We start from the raw sequence: 22,771 nt of genomic DNA, 5'->3' as shown, positions 1-22,771 counted from the left end.
TTAACAAAAAAAAAACCTTCATTGTTTCGCTAGTAATATCATAGTACTAAAAAAAGTACTTGATTATACGAATTAATGTTTGTTTTTTCATTAAATCATTCTAATCTGAAGCATAATTAGCGACACCAAAGACATCTATGACCAGATTAAATGAAAAGCGAGCAAGATTCTTTCGGGGACCATAGAGCATGCTCGTTCTGACTCCTAATCACCTCTTGTTTGCTAAATAATGCTGAGAACTGACTCCACCATGCTCTGGAGAGTGCCAAATTTGCAATCACAAAATGGCTCTCTTGTGGCATCCTTTTCATGAACGTCAATTTTGCAATCATGGAATGGCTCTCTTTTTCAAGGATGTAAGTAAAAGAAATTTGACTATGATGTTATTTTTTTGTCCAAGCTTGAACTGTTTGTCTCTTCCCTTGAACCACTCTACTAGATCTTGCAGTCTTCATCACATCACATAGCCTTCATCTCTCCAACTTGTTTGTCCATTTACAAGAATTTCCAGAGTCGTACAACCACCTTTTGATTTTTAACAGGGACATTGCAAATAATTCAACAGTTTCAGCATTCAAGTGGCGATTTCGGCTGAAAAGTACTCAGCACCAATTTTCAAGAACTTGAAAGATCATATAAGATAAGACTCATTTGCTACCTTTCCTTTTCATTCTGTTATCTTTCTTTCTCTTTTGTCCACCCTTTTGTCCACTTGGACCCATATCAGCTTTCTTTGTTGAAATTCATACACCATTAGTTTGGCTTTCATGATGCTCTTGCATTCTTGTTGGGACCTACCCATCTTTATGTTAACCTATGATGTATATGTTATAATTTTGGAAATTTGGGTAAAAGGTAATATTGTGGTTTTGATCTGTCTATTATCATGTGTGTGTGTGTGTACACACACACACACACACATATGAGAGATAGCATTGTGGTTAGTTGTCATGTTTAGAAGACAAGATCTAGTTATTATGCAACAAAACATCAGATCCTAACAACGTTAGAAACAAAGCCTGAGAGTTGAGACACCCCTGGCCCTCTGTGCATGAAATGCAATCTCTTAATTTAATGCAGTCGAAGAAAGAGAGAGTTGCTACGGTTGTCGAAGAGTTGTTATCATGCATACATAGTCAATATTGGATTGTTTCAATCTCAAACGTAGCTTTTAGGTTGCTTAGATGAAATATACTGAACTAAAATGAGCTGAATCAAGTCAGTACTTGGATAAGCTATGCAGAATAGACTGCGTGGATGCTATCCGGGTGTAGCAATCCAGTAGACATACCCGTGACACAGAACAGCCAGGCATGAGGACGCAAACTTACGTGGAAGTGCAAGGGCGTTTTAGTTGAGCCCAGCCATTGCTAGGTCTGCGAGGGTTCTGATCAGGTCTGTGCGTAGGCCTGAGTCTGGCATGATTACTCCAGAGAACGGTATCAATCAGTTCACAGAAAAGCCTAAGACACAGAAACAAACAAGGCAGAAATATTAAGAAACTTAAAACAAGAATCTTTCAGTGTATTTCAGTTTTTTGGAAGGCAAGTTAATTGCTAATGCAAGTAAAGACTGTTTCACTTATGGGTACAAAGTACAAACGAGTATCCCTTGCATATCAACATCATAATATTCAAAGGTATAATATAGAACATGATTTACAAAACGGAGGACTGAAAATTCTCGTATTCTGTCAGCAAGTTTACGTAAATGTGTTGCATCAAACTGGATGGTTAGCCCTCAAAAACCAAAAATAGAGGAATGAAACAAGATAGAAGCACTCCAATCTACAGCTGTGATCAATGCCAATGCAGATAAAATGATGTTAGCATAGAAAAAGAAAATAAAGATAGAAAAAGTGGGAACTGGATCTGTTCTGGAGTACAGGAGAACTGAAGCCAAGAACCTTTCGTCAGGACCGCACAAAACCTTCAGATTTCACCCAAATTGATCATGATTTTATCCAAGTCCAGCCAAAAGAAAGGATGCATGTCCAACAATCTGGCAAAAGGAAACGAGGCTCCTAGCTTTAGAAAGGTCAGTTTTTCTGCTCTTATAATGAAGAAAATGGTTTAAGCCATTTGTTTTGGTTATGCTCCATATAAAAGCCATGCTACATAAGCACGAGTTCTCCAGCTACACACAGAGTCAATTGTCTAGAAATTAACAAGTGCTAACCAACAAAGAAAATGAAAATGAGATAAATGTTCAGGTGAACATTAATGGGCCTGGTTTTGGTAAGTAAATGTGACTCAGATCTGTCTGCGCAGCTTCAGTTGCCATAGCGTAGATTGGTGTGCTACATCAGATTGACTGTTGGGATCAACTCAAAATTTCAAATACTTCACAAGTACTTGCTCACAGTAACAGCATTACTTTACTGTAGATTGGCCTGCTATAGCACAGTGGCTGTTGGGATCAGCTAAAATACTCCAGAACTACTTGCTCACAATAACAGCATAACCACTGTGAGAAAGCAGGCTTGTACCTGAGCTCAAGGATAAGTGGACATTTCTAGGCTTCAACTTTTTGCTAGTTGCCTGAGTGCTTTGTGACCACCCTCTTTATCCTCTCACACCAAAATGAATGTTAAGATTATGGTATCGTGGTTTAATATGAAACAACACTTACCAGAAAAAAGGAAATATCAATTCAAAACCAGCGCTTCCTGATCCTTGCCCATGCTAATGCAGCAACTAGAGCACCACCAAGGTGTGCTGAGCCCGATATGTGAGGATCTCCCTGTCAATCAACATATGAGAAAAGCTTCAAAGGAACACTTATCTGTGGAAACTGCATAAACAAAGGTAAATCAGTACCCAGTACATGCCAAAGCAAGCACATGTACACAAATCACAAATGTGCACACACACACACACACACAGAGTGAGAGATTTGTTTACAAGAATGTTCATACTTCATAGAATAAGAAGCAGCATTAGCAACAAGATACTTGTAAAGCACCCTGTGTCATGAGCATGTGTGTACATGTGTGCACCTTCTTGTTTATGGGGAAAAAGATAATTTTACTTTCTTAGTGCAGGCAACAGTGAAATGCATCTTTACCTGATAAACTCTCAATAGGTCACCGCCAATCAAGAAAGCTCCCTGGAAAACAACACATTGAACTTTAATGACTAATAAATGCAATCTTCATCCAAACATAAGCTTGTGTGCTTGCTAACCAGAAGCATTGCAGGTACTGGAATAACAAATTGAATATAATGCACGGCCCGAGGAAAGAGAAATATGTCGAGTAGGATGATAGCATTGACGGACCCACTAGCTCCCTGTAGACAAAAAGATATGCAGCTTAGAAAGAAACCATGCCCTCTGCTGCTTGTGAAATAGATACAGTATGACCCTGCACTTGACTGAATTTATCTTTTGAAGAACAGAAAGCAAATAAGTGTTTATATTCAAATCATAAAAGATCTGTGTCCAACTATTCAAAAACTACTGGAGATAATAATATAATGGCCATGTGTCTAAAATGCTGTATTCTAGTCTAGGACATCCCCACTCATATCCACCATGTACATGTGGCATGGCTTAGCAGTTAAGCTAAACAATTCAGGCAGAATTAGCCTTCTTGGTCATAGAACTGCTGAAAAAATGAGGATGCATCATTTTGTGAAACCCAAATCCCAACATCATGTCTACATCAATTGCATCAGAATAAGAGAAATAACGGACATAGACCAGCATGAGCTATACATAAACTGATGTTACTATTAATATGTATTTAGGATGAAGATTTCAATAAGAACATTTAGAGGTATGTCCCACTCCCCAAAATAGGTTGCTGCACCTGAGCTGACCGAGAACAGAAGTATTTGGAATGTCAGTTTTCGATGTAATACTCCAACTGAATTACATAAGCATCTTTTATGTATGTACCATGTACATACAAGCTCACTTTACACACACTCACATATACAGCACCTACACTCACATTACTAACATTTAGATTTTAGACTTCATCACAAATTTCAACTGCTTTGTCTATTGCTTGTTCACTTCACTTTAATCAGTGCTATTTGCTAGTGTGAGATCCTCCTATTGGAAAATATTTAGATTGTGAATTCAATCTGACACAAAGTAGACTAGCCACATCCAAGTGTGACTAGTTGAAAAGCTTTTTAATCAGGACAATAAATGACTGCATGTAGATCCTTGACTGCGAGTCTGGGAATTTCAAAAGAATCAAAACCAGGTTTTTCTCCAACTGAAAATCAAACTGCAGTTCTGACGCACTAGAGGATTTGTTGGATTTGTTTAGTTATTTTAGCTTTTTCTTTTATGAGGCGTTCATTTACTCATTTAGTGTCTATTTATTTGGATCCAGATTTATTGTAAGATCTAAACTGCTTCGGTACTTGAGACCCTATTTAAGGGTCACATTTTCCCCTTTGTAATTAGTTCCTTGTTAAGATTAAATTACCTTGATTAAGATTCATGAGTTTTCTTCGTTCATTCTTTTGTTGTTCATCATTCAATTTTGCTTTCGCTGCGTTCTTCCATGGGGTTTAGAGCGTGAAGCTCTAATCATTGAGCCAAGTTCACTGATCTACTGTTGCCATCTGGCGGAACAAAGGTGCAGACAGGAAATCACTCAAGAAGCCCCAGATCAGAGGGTCTCCAAGGAAGCAGTAGTGTCAAGAGCACACTCAACTATGCCTGGCTATGGCTGCAGCTAAAGTAATTAATGGTCTTGTGTTAAATGCATATGCCACTTCCTAACTCTCAGCTAATAGCAATGTCAAACAACTAGTTCCCTTTTCTCTTGATGCCAACAGGGATCCCTTTATGCATTTTGAACTTTGAAGTAGAGACTGAGAAAATTACCAGTCCAGTAGTATATCTCCAATATTTTGATGATATGCCCTGAAAAGACAAATAAAGATGGATCAGATAAAAAGGCTGTCACAATGGTAAAACTACTTAGATTTTTAAAACATAAATGTAGATTGAAGCCCATGTAGCACCATTTTAAGCATCATATAACAGGATAAGATGTACACGAGCAAACCAGATTCATTCTGGTCTCTGGAGCATAGCTGGGCTATCGCAAAGCTACATGACTTCTATAATTTATGTTGCCAAGACACTTGGCTAATTGAGACCTCCTTTCTCCTAGTTGGAAAACTTAAACACTGATTGAGGATGGCACATAAATTGTCCCATGCTCATGTGAATACCTTGGAGTTTCGAACCATGAAGAATTTGTGAGCCAAAAAGCACACTGAGCCACAGACAGCACCTGCTATATAGAGGTTCAGCAGAAACCTAGGTCCAAGCAATCTTTCAATCTGATCAAGATAAAAGGAAAACAAAATGTCAGCAAATGATTGCTGGCAGCATCACTAAGATAAGGAGAACATACATTAAATTTACTAACAGAAAATTGAGAAAACTTCCAGTAACTTGTTGAAACTAGTACTGTGATGCTCTTTAGATAGATAATATTCCCAGTAATCAATTCTTTACCAAGAATCATTACAAAAGAAAAAACAAGTTTTCTAGGTCATGGTTTGAGAAAACAGGAGCTTCATACTTGAAGGTAATTTGTATAAAAAAAGACACATGGAAGACAGTATCTTTTCCTCAACTGCATTTCTTCATCCATGGTTCTAATCATAGTACTTAATGATAGTAAGAGTGAGCAAAGAGGAGCACAAGTTATAACCAAATTCATTCATCCTTAGTTGATAAAGTACCTCAATTCAAAATGCTGGTTTCCCATTTGATTAAAAGCATTTCTCTTGTTTGAAGAAATAGGGAAAAAATCAGCAAAAATGTCTTTATTATGCGATCACTATCACTGCCATGTCTCCATTGAGATGCAAAAGCAGCAAAAGTGTACTTTTTCAATCATTCTTTGGTGTGATGGACCTCCCGTTGGGATACTCTTGGATTCACATGCCAACTCAATTTAGGTACAAATAACTCAATTTAGTAAAAATTTAGTTGGACCTACATACTAAATGTCATTTAATGGTTTATGGAGACAGCAATTGAATATCAACCAATAAGCAGGGTTATCCACTACAATAGGAATTAATACATATTACTTACAATAATACATACCACTATGTAATTGATTTCCAACAAGATTTAACTATTTACAATAGAGGCCTATAATCTTCTTTTTAGCTCTTTCTAGCAATTGTTGGATATGGAAGGACGCATGACACTTTGGAACTACAAAAACAGAAAGCAGAACTAAAAATCAAGTGGAGGTTTAAGGTCTTACTGATGTGCCAAAAAAGTAAAGGCCTATCATGTTTGAAAAAAGGTGCCCAAGCTCTACATGACTGAAAGCAGAAGTCACCAATGTATGCAAGCGACCATTCCTCAAGTTCTCCACTGAAATCTGTGGGTAGACCCAAAAAACAAGAACAATATTTTGAAGGCAACTACACACTCACCATAAAAAGCACAAACTCCATGTTATATTATGCAGGAAATCAAAATAGATTGATAAAAGACACAGGAATAAGACTATGCTTACAGACAATTTCATTAAAACTTGTCAATATACTTTAGACTGCATTCTGTAGTTAGAAACATTAACATTACTTAAGCTGCAGCTTACACTTTCTTCTAGAAAGTGAGAATGTACTAACGCTTAGCAATGCATGCATTCCAGCTACACTTATGGGAACAGGTCATAGGCAAAAAGAAGCAACCTATAGACATCAAGCAACTTAAAGAGAGATTTCTGCAATAGCTTCACAGTGTGCTCAATTATTGTGTGCCAGAGCAAATAAGATATTGTAAAGGGCATATGTATCCAGCAACATTAATTCCAGATATTTTAAAGAATTTTTATGTCTCCAAGGAGGGGGCATGCAGGTCTAGGGAGAAGTTATAGAAGGTTGAAATCACTCGTCTACAGGTCAAGCATTGAAAAGAAGGTTCATCCATATGTCCAGCAAGGTGTGGCATTTGCTAGCATCACAAATATGAAACTTTAAAGCCCTCAGCCTGTTGCAACTTATATGTATTTCTGACAATGTCTAGAATGATGCTTGCTTGGATTTTGTGGAGGGTACACTCAAACCAAAAGGTCAATCAGGCATCCAGGTCATGGTGAATTGACTGTCAAAATATACCAATTTTATAAGTTTATTGCACCTATACAACACCAAAACATTCAGGAGAATGTTCGCAAGTTCCATGGGATGCCCTTGCAAGTGATTGAGGTAGCATCTTCTCAGGGCATTTTCGAAGCAATAGTTTGCTTGCACAGCACTGACTGTGCATCTAGTGCTTTTGGCTACAAAGCATCTCAGAAGCCATGTAGGACCAAAAAGAACCCTTCCACTGACTTGGCCTGGTTTGGAGAAAGGTGGTAGTAGATTGGCCACAGAATGGTTGATTGAGTGTGTCAATGCAGAAAATGCTAAAGCCACTCAGCAAGAAGCAAAGAACATACAGAATAATAGAACCAATTTCCATCATTGTCACCTCGAGGACAAGGTGATTTGAAGGAGGTGGTTATTAGCCCTAGGGCCTTAGAGGTTAATAATGTAAGTGTTAGGGTGTGAGCCCCTGATTCCTTCCCTCTTTTGGGCTTGGTCTGGACCATCTTTAAGCCTAGTTGAAGTTCAGTGACTTCAGTCAGTCGACCCCCAACCTGACTCCCATGTATATAAATCCCTTGCAGCATTGCAGCCATTGCTAGAGGGGTGTCATGATCTTTCGTAGATTTTTGGATTAAGTGCATGACATTCCCCTTGAATTAGGGGACATTTCCCAAATACCTCTTCCCCTCTTGTCTAGTGTCTTCTTGGAATCGTGCAGGCATCCCAGATTAGAAATTTAGAACCTAAGCAAGCTAACAACACAATATCTGGAATAGATAAATTTTTCATAGAGGAAGCTGTCTGACATGAAAGGAAGTTAACTTCCTTTGTATCTTCATTTCATATTGTAATAGTCTCACTTTTATAACAAAAGCTGAAAACACTTGCGCTTGAAGTAGCAAGGAGTCAAGGACATTTGGGGAACAGTAGAAGGTAGAGAAGCACGGTTCCCAAAAACTGCATTTTGGAAGGGCAAAAAAATGCTTTTGAAGGATCTCACTTTTTCCTGTAGTGGAAAAGCATTTCTTCTTCCATTCCCTTTTGTTAAATTGTTCCTGCTTGTTAGAATCTTAAGGTGTCTCAGTCGTTACTTCGGCCTCCCACCTAATTTTTGTTTATATTACCCATATTTGTAAGTTGTAACTTTGCCTTGGACTGACAACTTACTGATTGTGACTGGTCCAAGGGACTTCTCCTCTAAGATTTTTAGCCTACAGTAAGTTACATAAAGAGAATGAACTCATGAACAGAAAAGCTTGGTCTTATGGCAATCCACCAAAAAAAAACACCATGTAGCAAGTTTCTAGGTGGCCGGCGATTAATTGCTACCAAGTCAAATCCAAATTGTGTTAACTAGTCACCCATTATCATTCCCAAGATTTCCTTACCTAACTATTTGATTGGGTTGACAAAAGATTCTTCATGAAACTTTCGGAAACAAATGTTTGTGACAAAATGTGCATGAAAGCATGATGATGGTGGTAGTAAAGCACTACAAAGTACAAAGGCTACCATGAAATTATTCTTCATAAAATCAGGACCCATGATCCGCCATAAAAAATAAACAGCAACATTGGCAGCAATTAGTCCTACAGCAGCTCCTCCAGTGTCAAATGACAAGATGGTTGAACCCCTGGAACAATTAGAAAAATGCTTAAGAAGAAAAAACCCAGTGTAAGGTGAAGGTAACTTAAAACAGATAAAGGTTTTAAAAACAAATCGCTGTACCATCTTGGCTTGTTCTGAATTTTCACTTATAAAAAATGGAAAAAAAATGCCAATTTAGCCTGTTCCACATTTTACAAAAGCACAATAAATAAAAAGAACCATCAGTCATAGCTGTTTCTGTGAAAACTTTAAAGATAGCTTCTAGCTTTCCAGAAACCATTTGCTGCAGTCGCACCTTTTGTTAGAAACCGTCAGAATAATTAGAAGTTTATATAACTTGGAAAATTTCATCTGTTTGATAGTTACACAAACAAATTTTTGTTGATGACCACGAATACTATGCAGTGCCTGTGAAATTCTCCACCCATGCGAAGATACAAGAGATGTAATTTGCCGTAGCTGAAAATCATCAAATGTTGGTTGCCCATCAACTGCTATGAAGAGAAACCATACTGACAACAACAATTGAGACACAAACATTTGTAGAAGCACTACCAATTCCAGGAAGCGATTGTGCAATATCACCCGTAAGTAGGTGCTCACGGAAAGCTCAACTACAGCCAACATGTTGCCCACATAATCTGATTTTTTTAGTTCTTGATTATACGACATTACCTTAAAAATCTGATGGTTCTCAAAAGAGGCTGCAGCAGTAACTTCCCCATAATTTTACACAAATTCCGAATGGATCTAAGTGTTCTTTGCACATACCCGACATACCTAAACTTAATTTCCATGGCAATCAATTTCAAAGGCACATGGGAAGAACTTCACCGGCCACACCTAAAATCTGGCTTTCTTTTTGTTCCTTTCATACGGATTTGGAAAGTTCACATCCTGGTCGTCGTTGAATGTAAGGAATTTATAGAAATAAAACCCAATGCCATCAAATTATACTTCTTAGCCACAAAACCACCAAAAATATTTAGTGACCTCAGGCAGAAAGTTGAAACCAACTCCCCAGCTTTACTTATATTGGTCGTGTTACAAGAAAACCAGACGAAATTCAGATTCAGTGACGAAATAACCTAGGGAGCCAGACATTAATGCAATTCCGATACATAGGCCGTTACATCTACTTATTTTATGAGATCAGCTATAGCTGTTTCATCCTCCTCGTCGCTTATGTGATTCACCTCGTATGATTATTTACTCGGCAAATAAATTCGATAATGCTAAATGTTTGTAGAAAAATTTTTAGCTAGTTTTACACCCTCTATAACACCGTAAAAACCTACATTAGGAAAAAGAACTCAAATACTCAGAATAACTGAACTACTGAAAGAACACCAAAGATCAAGAAAATGCTTTTACTACATTACCGATAATTTCTCCAGGATCCATATGCTCGACTCATGAAAGACCTCGATGAACTCACTCCAAAGGAGCGAACTACCGCCGCCGGGATCCCGTCCTTCAGAAACCTGCCGGAAAAGGAGAATCCAGAAGCGGGGCTAGGATTATGTGGGCGAAAGCCGGCGAAATTCCTAGAGATGGCCCCAGAGATCCCATCGGTTCTGGCCAGAAGAGGCGGAAAGTTACCGGGAGAAACCCGGATATCCGCGGGACTCGGAGACAGATAGTTCCGGAAGAGCAGAACTTCCGACGACGACTTCCCAACACGCTTCAGGGTTCCAGCGAGAACAAGCCTCTTCATTTTTCCTCTTGCTCTTTGGCTTCCGACGAAGGAGAAGACGAAAGAGAAGCTGAAGTCGACTCTTACTTCTCTTGAAATCGAATTTTTTCCCTCTTTTCGTTCCCCAATGACGAGAGAACCCCTCTTCTTCTCCCACGTACAGGTTCCAGAGGTAGGGGTATTTACGGAAATATCGCTTCTCGAACTCGCTCTTCTTTTCGCTCCACGTTGGCATACTTTCTCCGTAGATAACATTTCCGTAGATAATATTTCTTGGAGAACCATGGATGAAAAAATTGTCGTGGATAATTCATCCGAGCGAGGTACTTTGAGATAGGGATTTCAACGGATCAATTCAGATTGGATATATCCTTAATATTCACATATTTCGGATTCAAATTCTGATTCGAATTTGAATTCGAATAAATAAGTCATATTTAAATCCGAATCCAAAATCCAATTTTACAATCTCAATCTAATTTTTATATTTATATCTAAATTCGAATTTTAAACCGGATTTTGCCAATTTTCAAATTTTAATAGCATTAGATATAGAATATTTGTCCAATCTGAATCTGTATCCGACCCGATCGAAAATTTATGTCTATTTGAATCTGAATCTGATCGAATGTCATTTATTAAATCTGAATTCAATCTTATTTCTCAATTGGATAGTAAATTTTTTTCCATATCCAATTTTTCGGATCGGTTTGGTTGGATATCTGAAGAAGATATTGCCATCCTAAGCAGGGATGACAATGGTGAACCGTTCATGAAAAGCTTCATGTTGTATCATTGATGAATCCACAATTCAATATGGATAGGTATTTCCCACATATATTTGTCTCTCCTCTATGCATTTTCCCTACTTAGTAGTGGAACATATTTCATCCTGCATATGCTGGAAATTACAGTCGTCGTTTTCATATCCCTCCTTTCCACCTCATCGCTCTCTTTGCTTTCTCCATCATTGTTCTCATCCACATCCAAGAGTCTCCTTTCAAGGAAATTGCAATAATTCTGCGAGGGTAGAAAATAGATGTTCATGTGACAACATGTATATGCCAACCACTACGTTATATAGCCATAGTATCAATCATGTCCATCATCGGGCCACAAATTTAACTAAATGGACTTGGGTTTTTTTCCATAATGGATTCAAATATAAACCATTCACATCTAAGTGTGAGTTAGTACGTGGAACATTTCATAGAAAAGCATGCTCAGCTTAGGCTGACTATGAACAAGAAGAAATATTGTGCAGGGATAGTCGGAACAAAATTTTCTAACATATAGTTGCATTGTGGATTTGTTCTTTCCTATGGAGAGATAGACAATGAGTTGGGCTTAGTGGCAGAGTCCAGTGGAGTCTCTCTTCACTAGAGATACCATATATCTCTGCTCCAGCTTGCATGCAATCCAAGGCAACTTAACGATTAAGGAATGAGAGCTTTCACCCGACGCCAACCTAAACCAAGCATCTTGCTGAACCGCTATGCATGTGTGTATGTGAAGGATATATATATATATATATATATATGAGAGAGAGAGAGAGAGAGAGAGAGAGAGAGAGAGAGAGAGAGAGAGGAGGGATTGAAATCAAATGGATGACAAAATATTTTGAAAATGTTCACTAAAAAAGTCATGCAAAGGAAGCACTAGCTATGTTTTATGGTATAGCAATTGTTAATGTTTTCTTACATTTGGTTTATGGTACATTAATATTTAAACACAGTTTTATAGATGGCTTATGGTACATCTCACTCTTTCACCTACTTTTCTCCCCCTGTCCTTCCCTTCTTTCATTTTTCTTTTATGACTATCCTCTCCAACAAAGAATTCACAATATATATATATATATATATATGTGTGTGTGTGTGTGTGTGCGCGCACGCACCAATAAATGGTATGAATGTTGATGATAGTTACAATGGTTTATATATATGTGTGTGTGTGTGCACCAATAAATGGTATGAATGTTGATGATAGTTACAATGGAAACCTTGTCATGCAAGAGTTGACTATATCGAATATGCTAACCATGTATAAAAATACGATGCTGACAACTTATTAGCATGTATTTATAGTGACAGCAGTGTGGGTCTAGCTAAATATTGGGTAAACTACGGATCAATCATTTGGCAACGGTCAGGATCTACCCAAACTATTAAGGCTACACCTAGTTTATATGTTAAGTTATTGGGTGAAAATATTGACGTTCCTGCTCTAATCAATTTATGACTCATTGACCTTTTGTAACAATATATGTCACAAGATGTCACCAAGATAAGTTTGAGGCATGTTATATCACTTGAAGAAACTCCAGGTTCACAAGTTATTAGAGAGAAGGTATTCCAGCATCTTCATAGAGTTGGTCAAGTGATTGGAGTTACTTGAGTTGAGCAAAATTGTCTAATATTAAGTGAAGGTTAATTAATTTTAATCAAGAATTGGCAACTTCAAATGCTACCTTTTTATTGGCTTGAAAGAAGTGAAACACGAAATGAAAGTACGTGAATTGATAGAAAGGAATATAAGTACAAGCAACGCTATACATGGAGAGAGTGAACCCTTAAGGCAAGGAATACTTTCATGGTAGACCACCTCCGTTTCAAGGCATTTTTTGGGTGTGTTCTTTGCTAATGGTGATAGTCACTCAAAATGATTGAAAGAGCATAGTTATATGGCATATGGTCATATTTTTGAATTTTCAGGTTTTTTTAATACTAAAAATGTTTAGGCTGGATAATGTATCAACAATATGTATCAACAATACATTTAACAATATAAAACTTATGTTAGAAACAACTACTCTTTGTGGTGAAATGGTTAAGTCAGAGATACAAAATAATAATTATGGTAGGATTCTAGTATTATTGATACAAATTGCATGTTGTTACAACCACTTGATGAAGCAAATTTTTTTCACTGCCAAAAATTATTTTTGACTATTTTAGTTCATTTTAGATCTATTAAGTAAATGTTTGATGTAAAAAATAGAATGACTTTTTGATTTAAGGCAATTGTTTCTTCAACCCCCAAATAGTGGATCTCATCAATCTTTACCTCATTATAAGATCATTTTATTTATAAATACAGTTCTATCATAAATGTTGGCCACACAATTCAATTGGTCCTATTGAAATTCATTAACATGGAAACATATGTTTTTAATTTGGCGGCATCTTAAATATGATGTGTAATTAAATGGAGCCAATGGTTTTAATTCTTTTTCCTTTTCTCATTCATTGTCCATTCAAAAATATCAAACTTGTGCTCATTGTTGCCATAGTTGAAAGAAGAGAAATTAAATTCTTGAAGTTCTTGTGCAATCTTTTGTTTCACAAGAATCGATTGTATGAATCTAGACTATCAGGAGAATCCATGCAAAGAATGAACAAACTCCAATTTAAAGTGGCATGTAATTTCAAAACCTAAAAGTTTATTTTAGTTTACCAACATTAGATGCCTCATTACAAAAAGTAATCCTATTGGCACAATCATATCTCATTGATTTGGGCCCAACACATTATCTTTCTTTTTATAATTGTCATTATCAAAATACGTGCAATATGCCAATGTAATCTAGCATATTTGCTATAGACCCAATATATGACCTGATAGTGTTGCTAGATATAACAATTCTTTATTATAAACACATTTTACCCTCAAAGTATGACATCAAGATATTTCTAGACAAACATTCCACAATTAATTTGAGCAAGGGAAATGAACACCACATTACCAAATATGATGCACGATAAGTAGAATAGTTTAAGGCATGAAACACTCAAATTTTGTGTTTGCTTTAGTCTTATCTTTATTATGCATCAATGTCATGCTAGTTGAAATCAATCTAATTGATATTTTTGATCTGACCATTATTCATAAATTTTATGACTTAAATTAAGCAATCAATCAAGTTTTTTATGACCACTTTTTTATATATTTATTATTGACCTAAGATATTAGACTTTTATTCGTTGGAGCCACAATTGAAAGATAGAAAATTAGAAAATTGGATGCCAAGAAAGCATTTTCCCAATACTCTTAAATTAAATAATGCAATTTGTAAGAGATCCTGCTTGCATAAGAATTTTTTTTCCATATAATTCACACCTTTTGCCTGAAACAATTTGTCTTATTCTGACAAGCTAAATATCTTAATGATTTCATCAATCTATGCAGATAATATTGATTGTACAACTTTTGACTTAAAATTCATGAATGAACTTATTCTTCCAGCTAAGCCAAGAATTTTATCATAAAAAATGAGAATAATTGCATGATTTTCTTGGTGCAATGATATTTTATGCACAAAAAGATATTGTTTTCAACTTAACAGAATGAATGATAAGAATTTAGATCTATCAAGAAATTTAGTACACAACTAGAAAGTGAGATATGCTTGAATTGACAATGAAGTATACCTCCAACACCAAAATGGTGAATCTTACTAGCACGTATGCTTTGTCGAAAGAAGATAACTTTATTTATAGGTTCAATCTATCATGGATTTAGGTTTTATACTTTATTCATCACACAATTTGATTGTCATTATCAAAATATGCTTAGTATACAAACATATCAAGTCTAATGCATATTCTATAGATTCAATATATGAGTCAATTTTTTTTTTCTGAAATAAGGACTTGATTGGCAATAATGAGATTTGGTTGTAGTAATTCTCTTCTCAAAATTTTTTGTCTTGGTGTCTTACATAAGTGCAATTACAAGTATTGAGCATTATAATCAATTTTAACAATGACACCACAAAACAGATAATGCACGATGATCACCTTAAACTAGCTAATTAAGGCAACACTTTAGTTTTGTGTTTGATAAATTCTTGAAGTTTTGACCATCAACAACATATTAATTGAACAATTGAGACCAATCTAGAAGGCATATTTCAAATAATATCTATAGCTTAATTAAAAAAATAATAATATTAATTGTAGATTAAGCTTCATTGCTTAAGCAATTAATATGCCTTTGTTTTGTGTTTTTATTAAAGACATTTTTTACACTAAGCAAACCAAATGATTTACTACATGAACAACATTTTGCTGAACAAACAGACTTGTATCATTTGATTCATGTTACATAATTTAAAACCACAAACTGATTCTCTAGCATCTTCGACGATAGCTTCAAGTAATTAACTGTACTGTCTCTAGAAACGTGCATTCGTGTATAGTATCGTTTTTTTGCTTAACTAAAGTTGTAGCTATGGTACTTTTACAAAATGTGAGTTGAAGAAAGGAGACATAAGTATAGAAAAACCTACAAATTCATTAATGTGTTCTAACATTACTTGCCAATACTCATACTCATTATTCAAACTTTATCTCCATTCTCAAGTGTTGATGGAGCATTTTCTTCTTTGTAGCAACATTAGCTTATCATAAGATCCACATGTGTCATACAATTTGTCTCACCTTGCATAAGATCCACATGTAATATATAGTTGGTCTCACCCTTGCATATTAGAATATTGCCTTGTCAATTGTGCTCAATTGTATACCGCATCGTGAAAACTCATTCAACATCAAACATTAATGGTTCTGCTTTGTGATAGCTTATTATGAATACTGTCTTCAAATCTATTTTCAATAAAATGGTGGGAGACTTGAATTCTTTATTAGACGTTTAGTTTATAAATTTTAGTTTCACCTTAAGGTTTTTTTCAGTGGATTCAATAGTTCGTGCATCCTTATGTGTCATAACAGGATATGATGTTGCCATGTTGTGCTTAGACCCAATCTCTACCATTTTTGTAGTTATTCCACCATTTTCTTGTGCATGAGCTGCCATGTAAAACCTGTCTTAAATTAAGAAGGCCGTGTTCCTCATATTCACGTTAAGGATGGTCAAGTGGGCACTGTTGTTAATGTTAAGAAGGATCAAGTCGACACTAATACGACTTCCATAGAGAGATAAAAGATTAAAAGTTGTTGCCTAAAATCTAAAAATATTCATTTGTCTACACCTCTTCATAGGTCATATCAAACAACAAATGAGTCAAATTAGATAAAATATGCTAAGGGTGAGCATCAAGCGAGGCCCAGTTGGGTTGGGCCTCTTAAGGGGCTTGTCGGGGTTGTGAATACGACCCACAGCCTAATTCGGTCAGCCCCTTAATTAAGAGGCTTGGTGATATATATATATATATATATATATATGGTAGAAACCAGACCAATAGGTCAAGGACAATCGAGCCCTTTAAATTAAATATGATGTTTTAAGTGTTTTTTTTTTCTGAGATCTAACATTACAAATATGATCTTAAAGATAGATTAAAGCTAAATATATATTAAGTTGATCATTTTGTGGTTTTTAATAGTGTTTTTATAATAAGCAAAAATGATTAGCTCCCATATCATCAACATTTTCATAATAAACAATTCAACGTTTTTCATAAAAACAACTTCCCAAGCATGTCGTAAATCAAAGTGTTTTTTATAAACATATTAGAATATTTATACTTTATTTAAAATATATTTTTAGCAAAAAGGGTCCTGTTTTTGTCCCGGACCTACGACCATTTTCTCTCTCTCTCTCTCTTTCTCTCTCTCATTTAGTATGTATTACTGAACGACGGCAGAGAGGTAGAGCATTCTAAGATACATGCATAGTTTGCACAGGGCGGAGCCGCGGAGGCCGGAGGCCAGACCAGAGGTTCCGACCGTAAGCGACGGCGGGCCGTGGCCATTTTTCACTAGTAAGAGGCCAGACCAGAGAGAATGGCCGAAGCCTGATGGGGGAGAACCTAAGAGATGAGGGAGTGACTCAACGAGACAGTACTAGGCCGGCGCCGGGGTGCAGCGGGGCGCATAAAGGGGAGAGGGAAAAGACTCCAGTCTCTCTCTTTTACATGCATTTAAATTTGGATCGACTGCCTTCATAAGAAGCACCACTGCAGATCTGATTAATCCAAATTGGATTAGTAAACAGAGATTATCTTCTTTGCCAGATTCCAATCAATAATGGAGCTACATGTGGACTGGCATGGGCATATGAGTACTTTCGATTATTTGATTATTTATATATATTTCGTTAAAATTTTGAAAATATAGTTCCGCTATTTTTAATAAAAATTCCTAACTCCACCCCTGATTCCAAATGAAACAGATGCCAACATAAACCTAACTGGATGTCCTTTCTTTTTCTTTCTGTCTAACGATGAATCCTTCAAAGATCCAATTAAGCCACTTAGAGGAGACGAACACGAGGAAATTGATGCATAAACTTGAAGTCAGACTGACCAAACTACCAACATAAATGCTTGATTCCTTGAAAAATCCAATACCAAACATAGAAAATTCACATCAAGCAACCATCAATTACGGACAAATGCAACTTTGTTCATGTTGGTATAAAGCGGAAAATCTTTTAAATATTAAGTTGAAAACTCAAGTCCCAGACCGAGCTTTCTCATCATAATGCAGTCACAATTCAAGGCTTCTTCGGAGAGAAATCTTCTTCCAGTCAACATGCTAATAGGAATTATTTTCTAAGGATCTCCTTTGTGGCCCACTGATTTGACTATTACATTTATAAATCATGTACAAATCCTACACTCTTTAATCAGTTGCATGTGCTCTCTTCACATGCCAACATGATCTAAAATGCTATTAAATTCCAGTTTCCGAAAAGAAGTTGAAGAAAACAAATGCACATAGAGATGGAAGTCCAAGATTTGGGGGGAACTTAATTAATTAAAAGGAGGGATCTAATGTAAGGACTTTGGGGGCTGTTGTGTGGACAATCAGATTTCCTAAAAGAATAAAAGAAAAAGAAGCACGTACATGTCGGTGGGAGCAACATTAGGTAAATCTGGTTGACGACAGTCCTTTTGTTGATTACAAGAGCACATGCATGCACGTTTCGGCACATATGTGCGCTCCTCGTCCACATGCATTACTTTATCTGTCGCCCTTTTCTCTCTCTAGGTTTTCTAAACATGCCTGATTTTTATACATGTTCAGCCTCCCAACTATATATAGGCGCTTTTATATATATATATATATATATATATATATATATACAAGGTAACACTAGCTTTTGAGACTCACCCAGCCATATAATCATAATTATTTGATTCATTATAATGGATAGTTAAGATCATAATTATTTGATTCATTATAATGGATAGTTAAGAGAAAAGCAAAGAGAAAAATGTGATGGACATTTTAATCATTTATTATTAGTTCATACTCTTTTTCTTTATTTTTCTCTCAACGTTGTTTTACACACACATATATACATGTATATAAAGAGAGAGAGAGAGAAAAAAAAAATGATAACTATGAGCATTCAGAATCATCCAACGAGACTGTCCATCTAAAACAGATGTATAGTTGAGAGAAAAATAAGAAAAAAAAGTATAGACTAATACTAAATGATTAAAATGTCCATCACATTTGTACAAGAGTTAGTTGAAGAAGGTTTATTTTAAATACGAAACTAATTAATAAATGGCCTTCAAATGATAAAAGAAGTTCAACTATGTTTTAGCTAAAATAATCTTCAGACAACAACCAAATATGGCTTCTGAAATGATCTTCTTCTAAATACTAGCATGCACAACCAGGTGCTATATTTAGCTTATTTATATACGGGTGCCCTCACATACTTTAGTTTATTACATATTGGTGCCCCTCAGTTTTTTTTATTTCTTAAGGACCTAAAATTGGGTCACTATATATTGGTGTCCTAGGTCAACTAAAAAGTTATGGCTCCTCCATTGGTTCTAAGTGTAATTAAAGGTTTTAGACTCATAGTTACATAATGCAAAGTAACTATATTAACTTGATTATTATTTCAAGAAAACAAAGAGTGTAAAACAATGAAAACGCTTCCCATCTCTTTCCATACAAGATATACAAAAATTGAGTAAAATAGGACTGGTTTTCAAGTGTGTTAACTCTTCCTTTAGGTGAGCGGGAGGAGATCCCACCACCAAAGCTAGTGAAGGCCGAAGCCTTTCACACCCCTCCTCCTATCCCACTAGGGTTCTGCTCTGCCTTTGGTATCTCTAGATGTCGCCTCAATGCACTAGAGTGTTTCAACTCCTTTTATAACATAAGAGGTTGATTCAAGAAGACTGACTGCCTAACAACATTGGACCCATTGGACCCAAGCCATCACACCAACTCTTTTTATTAAAATCTAGAAGATGCTAGTAAAAAAAGAAAGTAAAAATATACACATACAACACGTACAAAGAGAGACAATGTGTGTGGGCAGAGAAATCCACCAACTTTTTACAACACACAACCTGATGTATTGCATAGGGCAGTGAGTTTAATCACATCCACTCAATGCAATGAGTCAGGTGGTTATGATTTGACAAAGCTCAAGTTGACTTCAAGTTGACTGAAGGAGTTTAGCTCCTTTATATATAAAGATATAAAGAGGAAGAGTTTACACTGGTACTCTTTAAATATGAAATCAAAACTATCAATTACGGTAGTGTATATATATATATATATATAGTAAACTGAGAAAATGTCCAACCAGTCTTACAACACCGGTAGAGTTCTAAAAACTAGAAGGGTAAGATTTGGTCGCCCATGGAAAAACGAAAAGATAATTGGGATTTAAGTAACCACACCACCCTATCCACACCTCAAATACAAGATATATATACAACAAAAAACGACAGAAGCCGACATCATGAAATGATCGTGAGTATAGTAACTAAACCTTCCAACTGAGTCATATTTGACCATTAGAACTGAACTTATAACTGCGGTTATCTAAGAACTCCTTTCTATCTCATGGAGCTCCATTTTCCCGTATATGGGTGATAGGGTTAGGCCCTACACCTTTATTATTAAAAAAACGGATATGATTGTACGGTGAAATAATGGACATTATATCAACATAATACACACCCATACAAACACACATTAAGTATAGGCTTGTATCAGCCTTTTTATTAAAAAAATATAAAAATGATTTATAAATTGGTTTAAAAAGTAATTATGAATATAACCCAAATAAACCAGCTATGGATCATGCTAGCAAGGCCCGGAACAAGAGTGGTAGCACCGAATATGTTTTAAAACTCATGATATCTCATCCTAATGCCTAATTAATTTTCTTGAACCAACTCTTTGGCTGTGGCTGAACTATATGGAGCCTATGCAGGCAGTTTCCCACACAAAACTCCATGTATTGGTTTATGACATATTGGGTACCCCACAATATCGTACTATGCATTTGAAGGGTCTAAAGGTTTTTGGAATGATTAACAAAGTTCGGGTTGTTATAAACTATTATTAGAAGTTGTTTGGCATCAGGAATACCATGTGAGTGTTTCATGAATCTGCATCAAAATTTAGGGAAGATTCATGGAGCGCTAGAGTAATTGTTCTCGAATCTATCTTTACCTGTAGGTCAGATTCATGAAACACTCACAAAGTATGTTTGCTTCCAAACGACCTCTTAGTGCCCATCAATAACAAGTTTGAGTCTCCTTCTCCTTAATCCCTTTTTCTATAGCAAATGATTGATCACACTGCCTTGGTTGAGATCGTTATCTTACAAAGATTCTTAACTCTTCAGTCCATTTAACCAACCTTAATTTCCTTCCTCTTCTTTTTTCTATTACCAACTTTATTTCAACATTTTTTTGTCCCTTTTTTCCTTACGAACTTTATATTGAGCAGGTCTCATTAGTTCACCTGCCTGATACTGCACAAAATGCATGCATGAAAAGAAGTGAATATGGTAAATCACACATATAGTGTTTCATAGGATGAACTTATGAACAGCATTTTCTTGGTAACCTAACTCATTGTATCAAAATTTTCCTATTTAACAAAAAAGCTGTTATAACAAACACGATATGTATGATGAACGAGAGAATTGGAAAAGTGGCCTCTGATCTAAACGGTGTGAAAATGCCATCTAACTGATAAGAGTTTTTTATTCAAACAATCTTTGAAGCAATCTTCATCCTCACCATCACTAAGTCCTCGTGTTCATTATTTTATGGGATTTGGGAGGACAGTACTGAACAAGCAATCTTCTTAATTTGGAACTAAGAGATGCCCTAATTGCTGTTTATGACAAGAACATATATACATGTTCTTTTCAGCAAAGCGATTAAAAAAGATCAGCAATGATTCTCCAACATGAATATATCCTATCATTGTCTTGGGAATTATTTATCTCGATATGATATTAAACCAAGCACTATAAAGAATATTTAATGCATCATTCATGACAGTGGTCATGTCAATTGCATGAGCCTATGATGTGAAGTGCCCATTTTAAAACTAGAATAGGGTGGTCTTTAGAACATTGTCTTTACATCAAAAGACCAAATGATGCGGTAAAAGATCCCTTCCCTTTTGATTTCATGCACCATAAACCACTGAACGTCTTTGATTCTAGGCCTTCCAACCAGCAACTGATGTGTCTCTGTTTTACCTCACTAGCTGCGTCATTCCTCCAAACACAAAAGCTGTGATTCTGAGCTTTTAATACAAGTGCTTTCATTTCTAGCATTAATCAATTAATAAATTCATGCAAGCTAGAGTAAGTTGCACTAAGTCTAGCTGCTCTAGGTTAAGTTAGTACTTCTTGTTGCTTTTAACAACAAATGAATATTGTATGCATATTATATATGAAGTGATGCGTGGCCTCCATACACCATTTCCCTAATTAGTCGGGGGTCCTTTGGAATGGCAACAAAATGTGCATTAGTTACTAACTTAATTCTGTTTAATGTCATTTCAAATTAATGTAGCATAAAGTAGCAGTTAGATGAGCCGATTTCTTTATATGGACACACTTTCTCTAATATATTTGTTCAAGTGTTGCACACTGCTTTGAATGAAATTTCACGATACAAATCCTGGTTATATATTGTAACGCAGACAGTTCAAATCTGCAGATACAATGCATACTTTAGAAATAATGAGGACATTGGTTTCACAAAGTCCCAAAGTCACCCACCTCATTCATGAAGGCCTCCGATGCCACATCATTCATGAAGGTCTCCGATGCATCATGATGGACGACGGAGAGAAAAACAATGGCAAAAATTATGTAAACTAATATTAAAAGATGTAATATTCCAACTGAATTACATAAGCATCTTTTATGTGTGTACCATGTACATACAAGCTCACTTTACACACACTCACATATACAGCACCGACACTCACATTACCAACATTTAGATTTTAGACTTCATCACAAATTTCAACTGCTTTGTCTATTGCATGTTCACTTCACTTCACTTTAATTAGTGCTATTTGCTAGTGTGAGATCCTCCTATTGGAAAATATTTAGATTGTGAATTCAATCTGACACAAAGTAGACTAGCCACATCCAAGTGTGACTAGTTGAAAAGCTT

The 22,771-nt window shown here is 35.9% G+C and overlaps 1 protein-coding gene across 7 annotated transcripts; it reads right to left on the bottom strand.

Moving 5' to 3' along the window:
- Positions 1 to 1,117: 1,117 nt before the first annotated feature.
- Positions 1,118 to 10,486, bottom strand: LOC116258013 (RHOMBOID-like protein 12, mitochondrial). 7 transcript variants are annotated; one of them, XR_004173561.2, is made up of 10 exons: positions 10,082 to 10,485; positions 8,604 to 8,724; positions 6,257 to 6,376; positions 5,202 to 5,312; positions 4,849 to 4,887; positions 3,186 to 3,290; positions 3,067 to 3,108; positions 2,632 to 2,742; positions 1,907 to 2,001; positions 1,504 to 1,793 (listed from the first exon to the last, which is right to left on the bottom strand). XR_004173561.2 is itself a non-coding variant. In XM_031635070.2 (9 exons), the coding sequence occupies exons 1-8, from the start codon at positions 10,414 to 10,416 to the stop codon at positions 2,653 to 2,655; spliced, it is 963 nt and encodes a 320-aa protein (XP_031490930.1). In that variant the 5' UTR covers positions 10,417 to 10,485; the 3' UTR covers positions 1,118 to 1,463; positions 2,632 to 2,652. The 7 variants fall into 7 exon arrangements, 3 of the variants coding, with proteins under 3 accessions (XP_031490930.1, XP_031490928.1, XP_031490931.1); XM_031635070.2 differs by lacking the exons at positions 1,504 to 1,793; positions 1,907 to 2,001 and adding an exon at positions 1,118 to 1,463; XR_004173564.2 differs by having other exon boundaries at positions 1,504 to 2,001; positions 2,632 to 2,793; positions 10,082 to 10,486.
- Positions 10,487 to 22,771: the final 12,285 nt, after the last annotated feature.

The sequence above is a fragment of the Nymphaea colorata genome, chromosome 7 (genome assembly GCF_008831285.2).
Source record: "Nymphaea colorata isolate Beijing-Zhang1983 chromosome 7, ASM883128v2, whole genome shotgun sequence".
In the NCBI taxonomy this organism is placed as follows: Eukaryota; Viridiplantae; Streptophyta; class Magnoliopsida; order Nymphaeales; family Nymphaeaceae; genus Nymphaea; species Nymphaea colorata.
This window is presented reverse-complemented; position numbering and strand designations above follow the sequence as displayed.

Bases quoted from the DNA above. Each gene is read 5' to 3' on its own strand.
- LOC116258013 (XM_031635070.2), bottom strand. From the start codon at position 10,416: ATGAAGAGGCTTGTTCTCGCTGGAACCCTGAAGCGTGTTGGGAAGTCG. The intron at 5,313-6,256 runs GTAAGACCTTAA...TATCTTGATCAG, and splicing joins TTTACTTTTTTGGCACATCA to ATTGAAAGATTGCTTGGACC. The intron at 3,109-3,185 runs GTTAGCAAGCAC...GTTGTTTTCCAG, and splicing joins CAGTACCTGCAATGCTTCTG to GGAGCTTTCTTGATTGGCGG.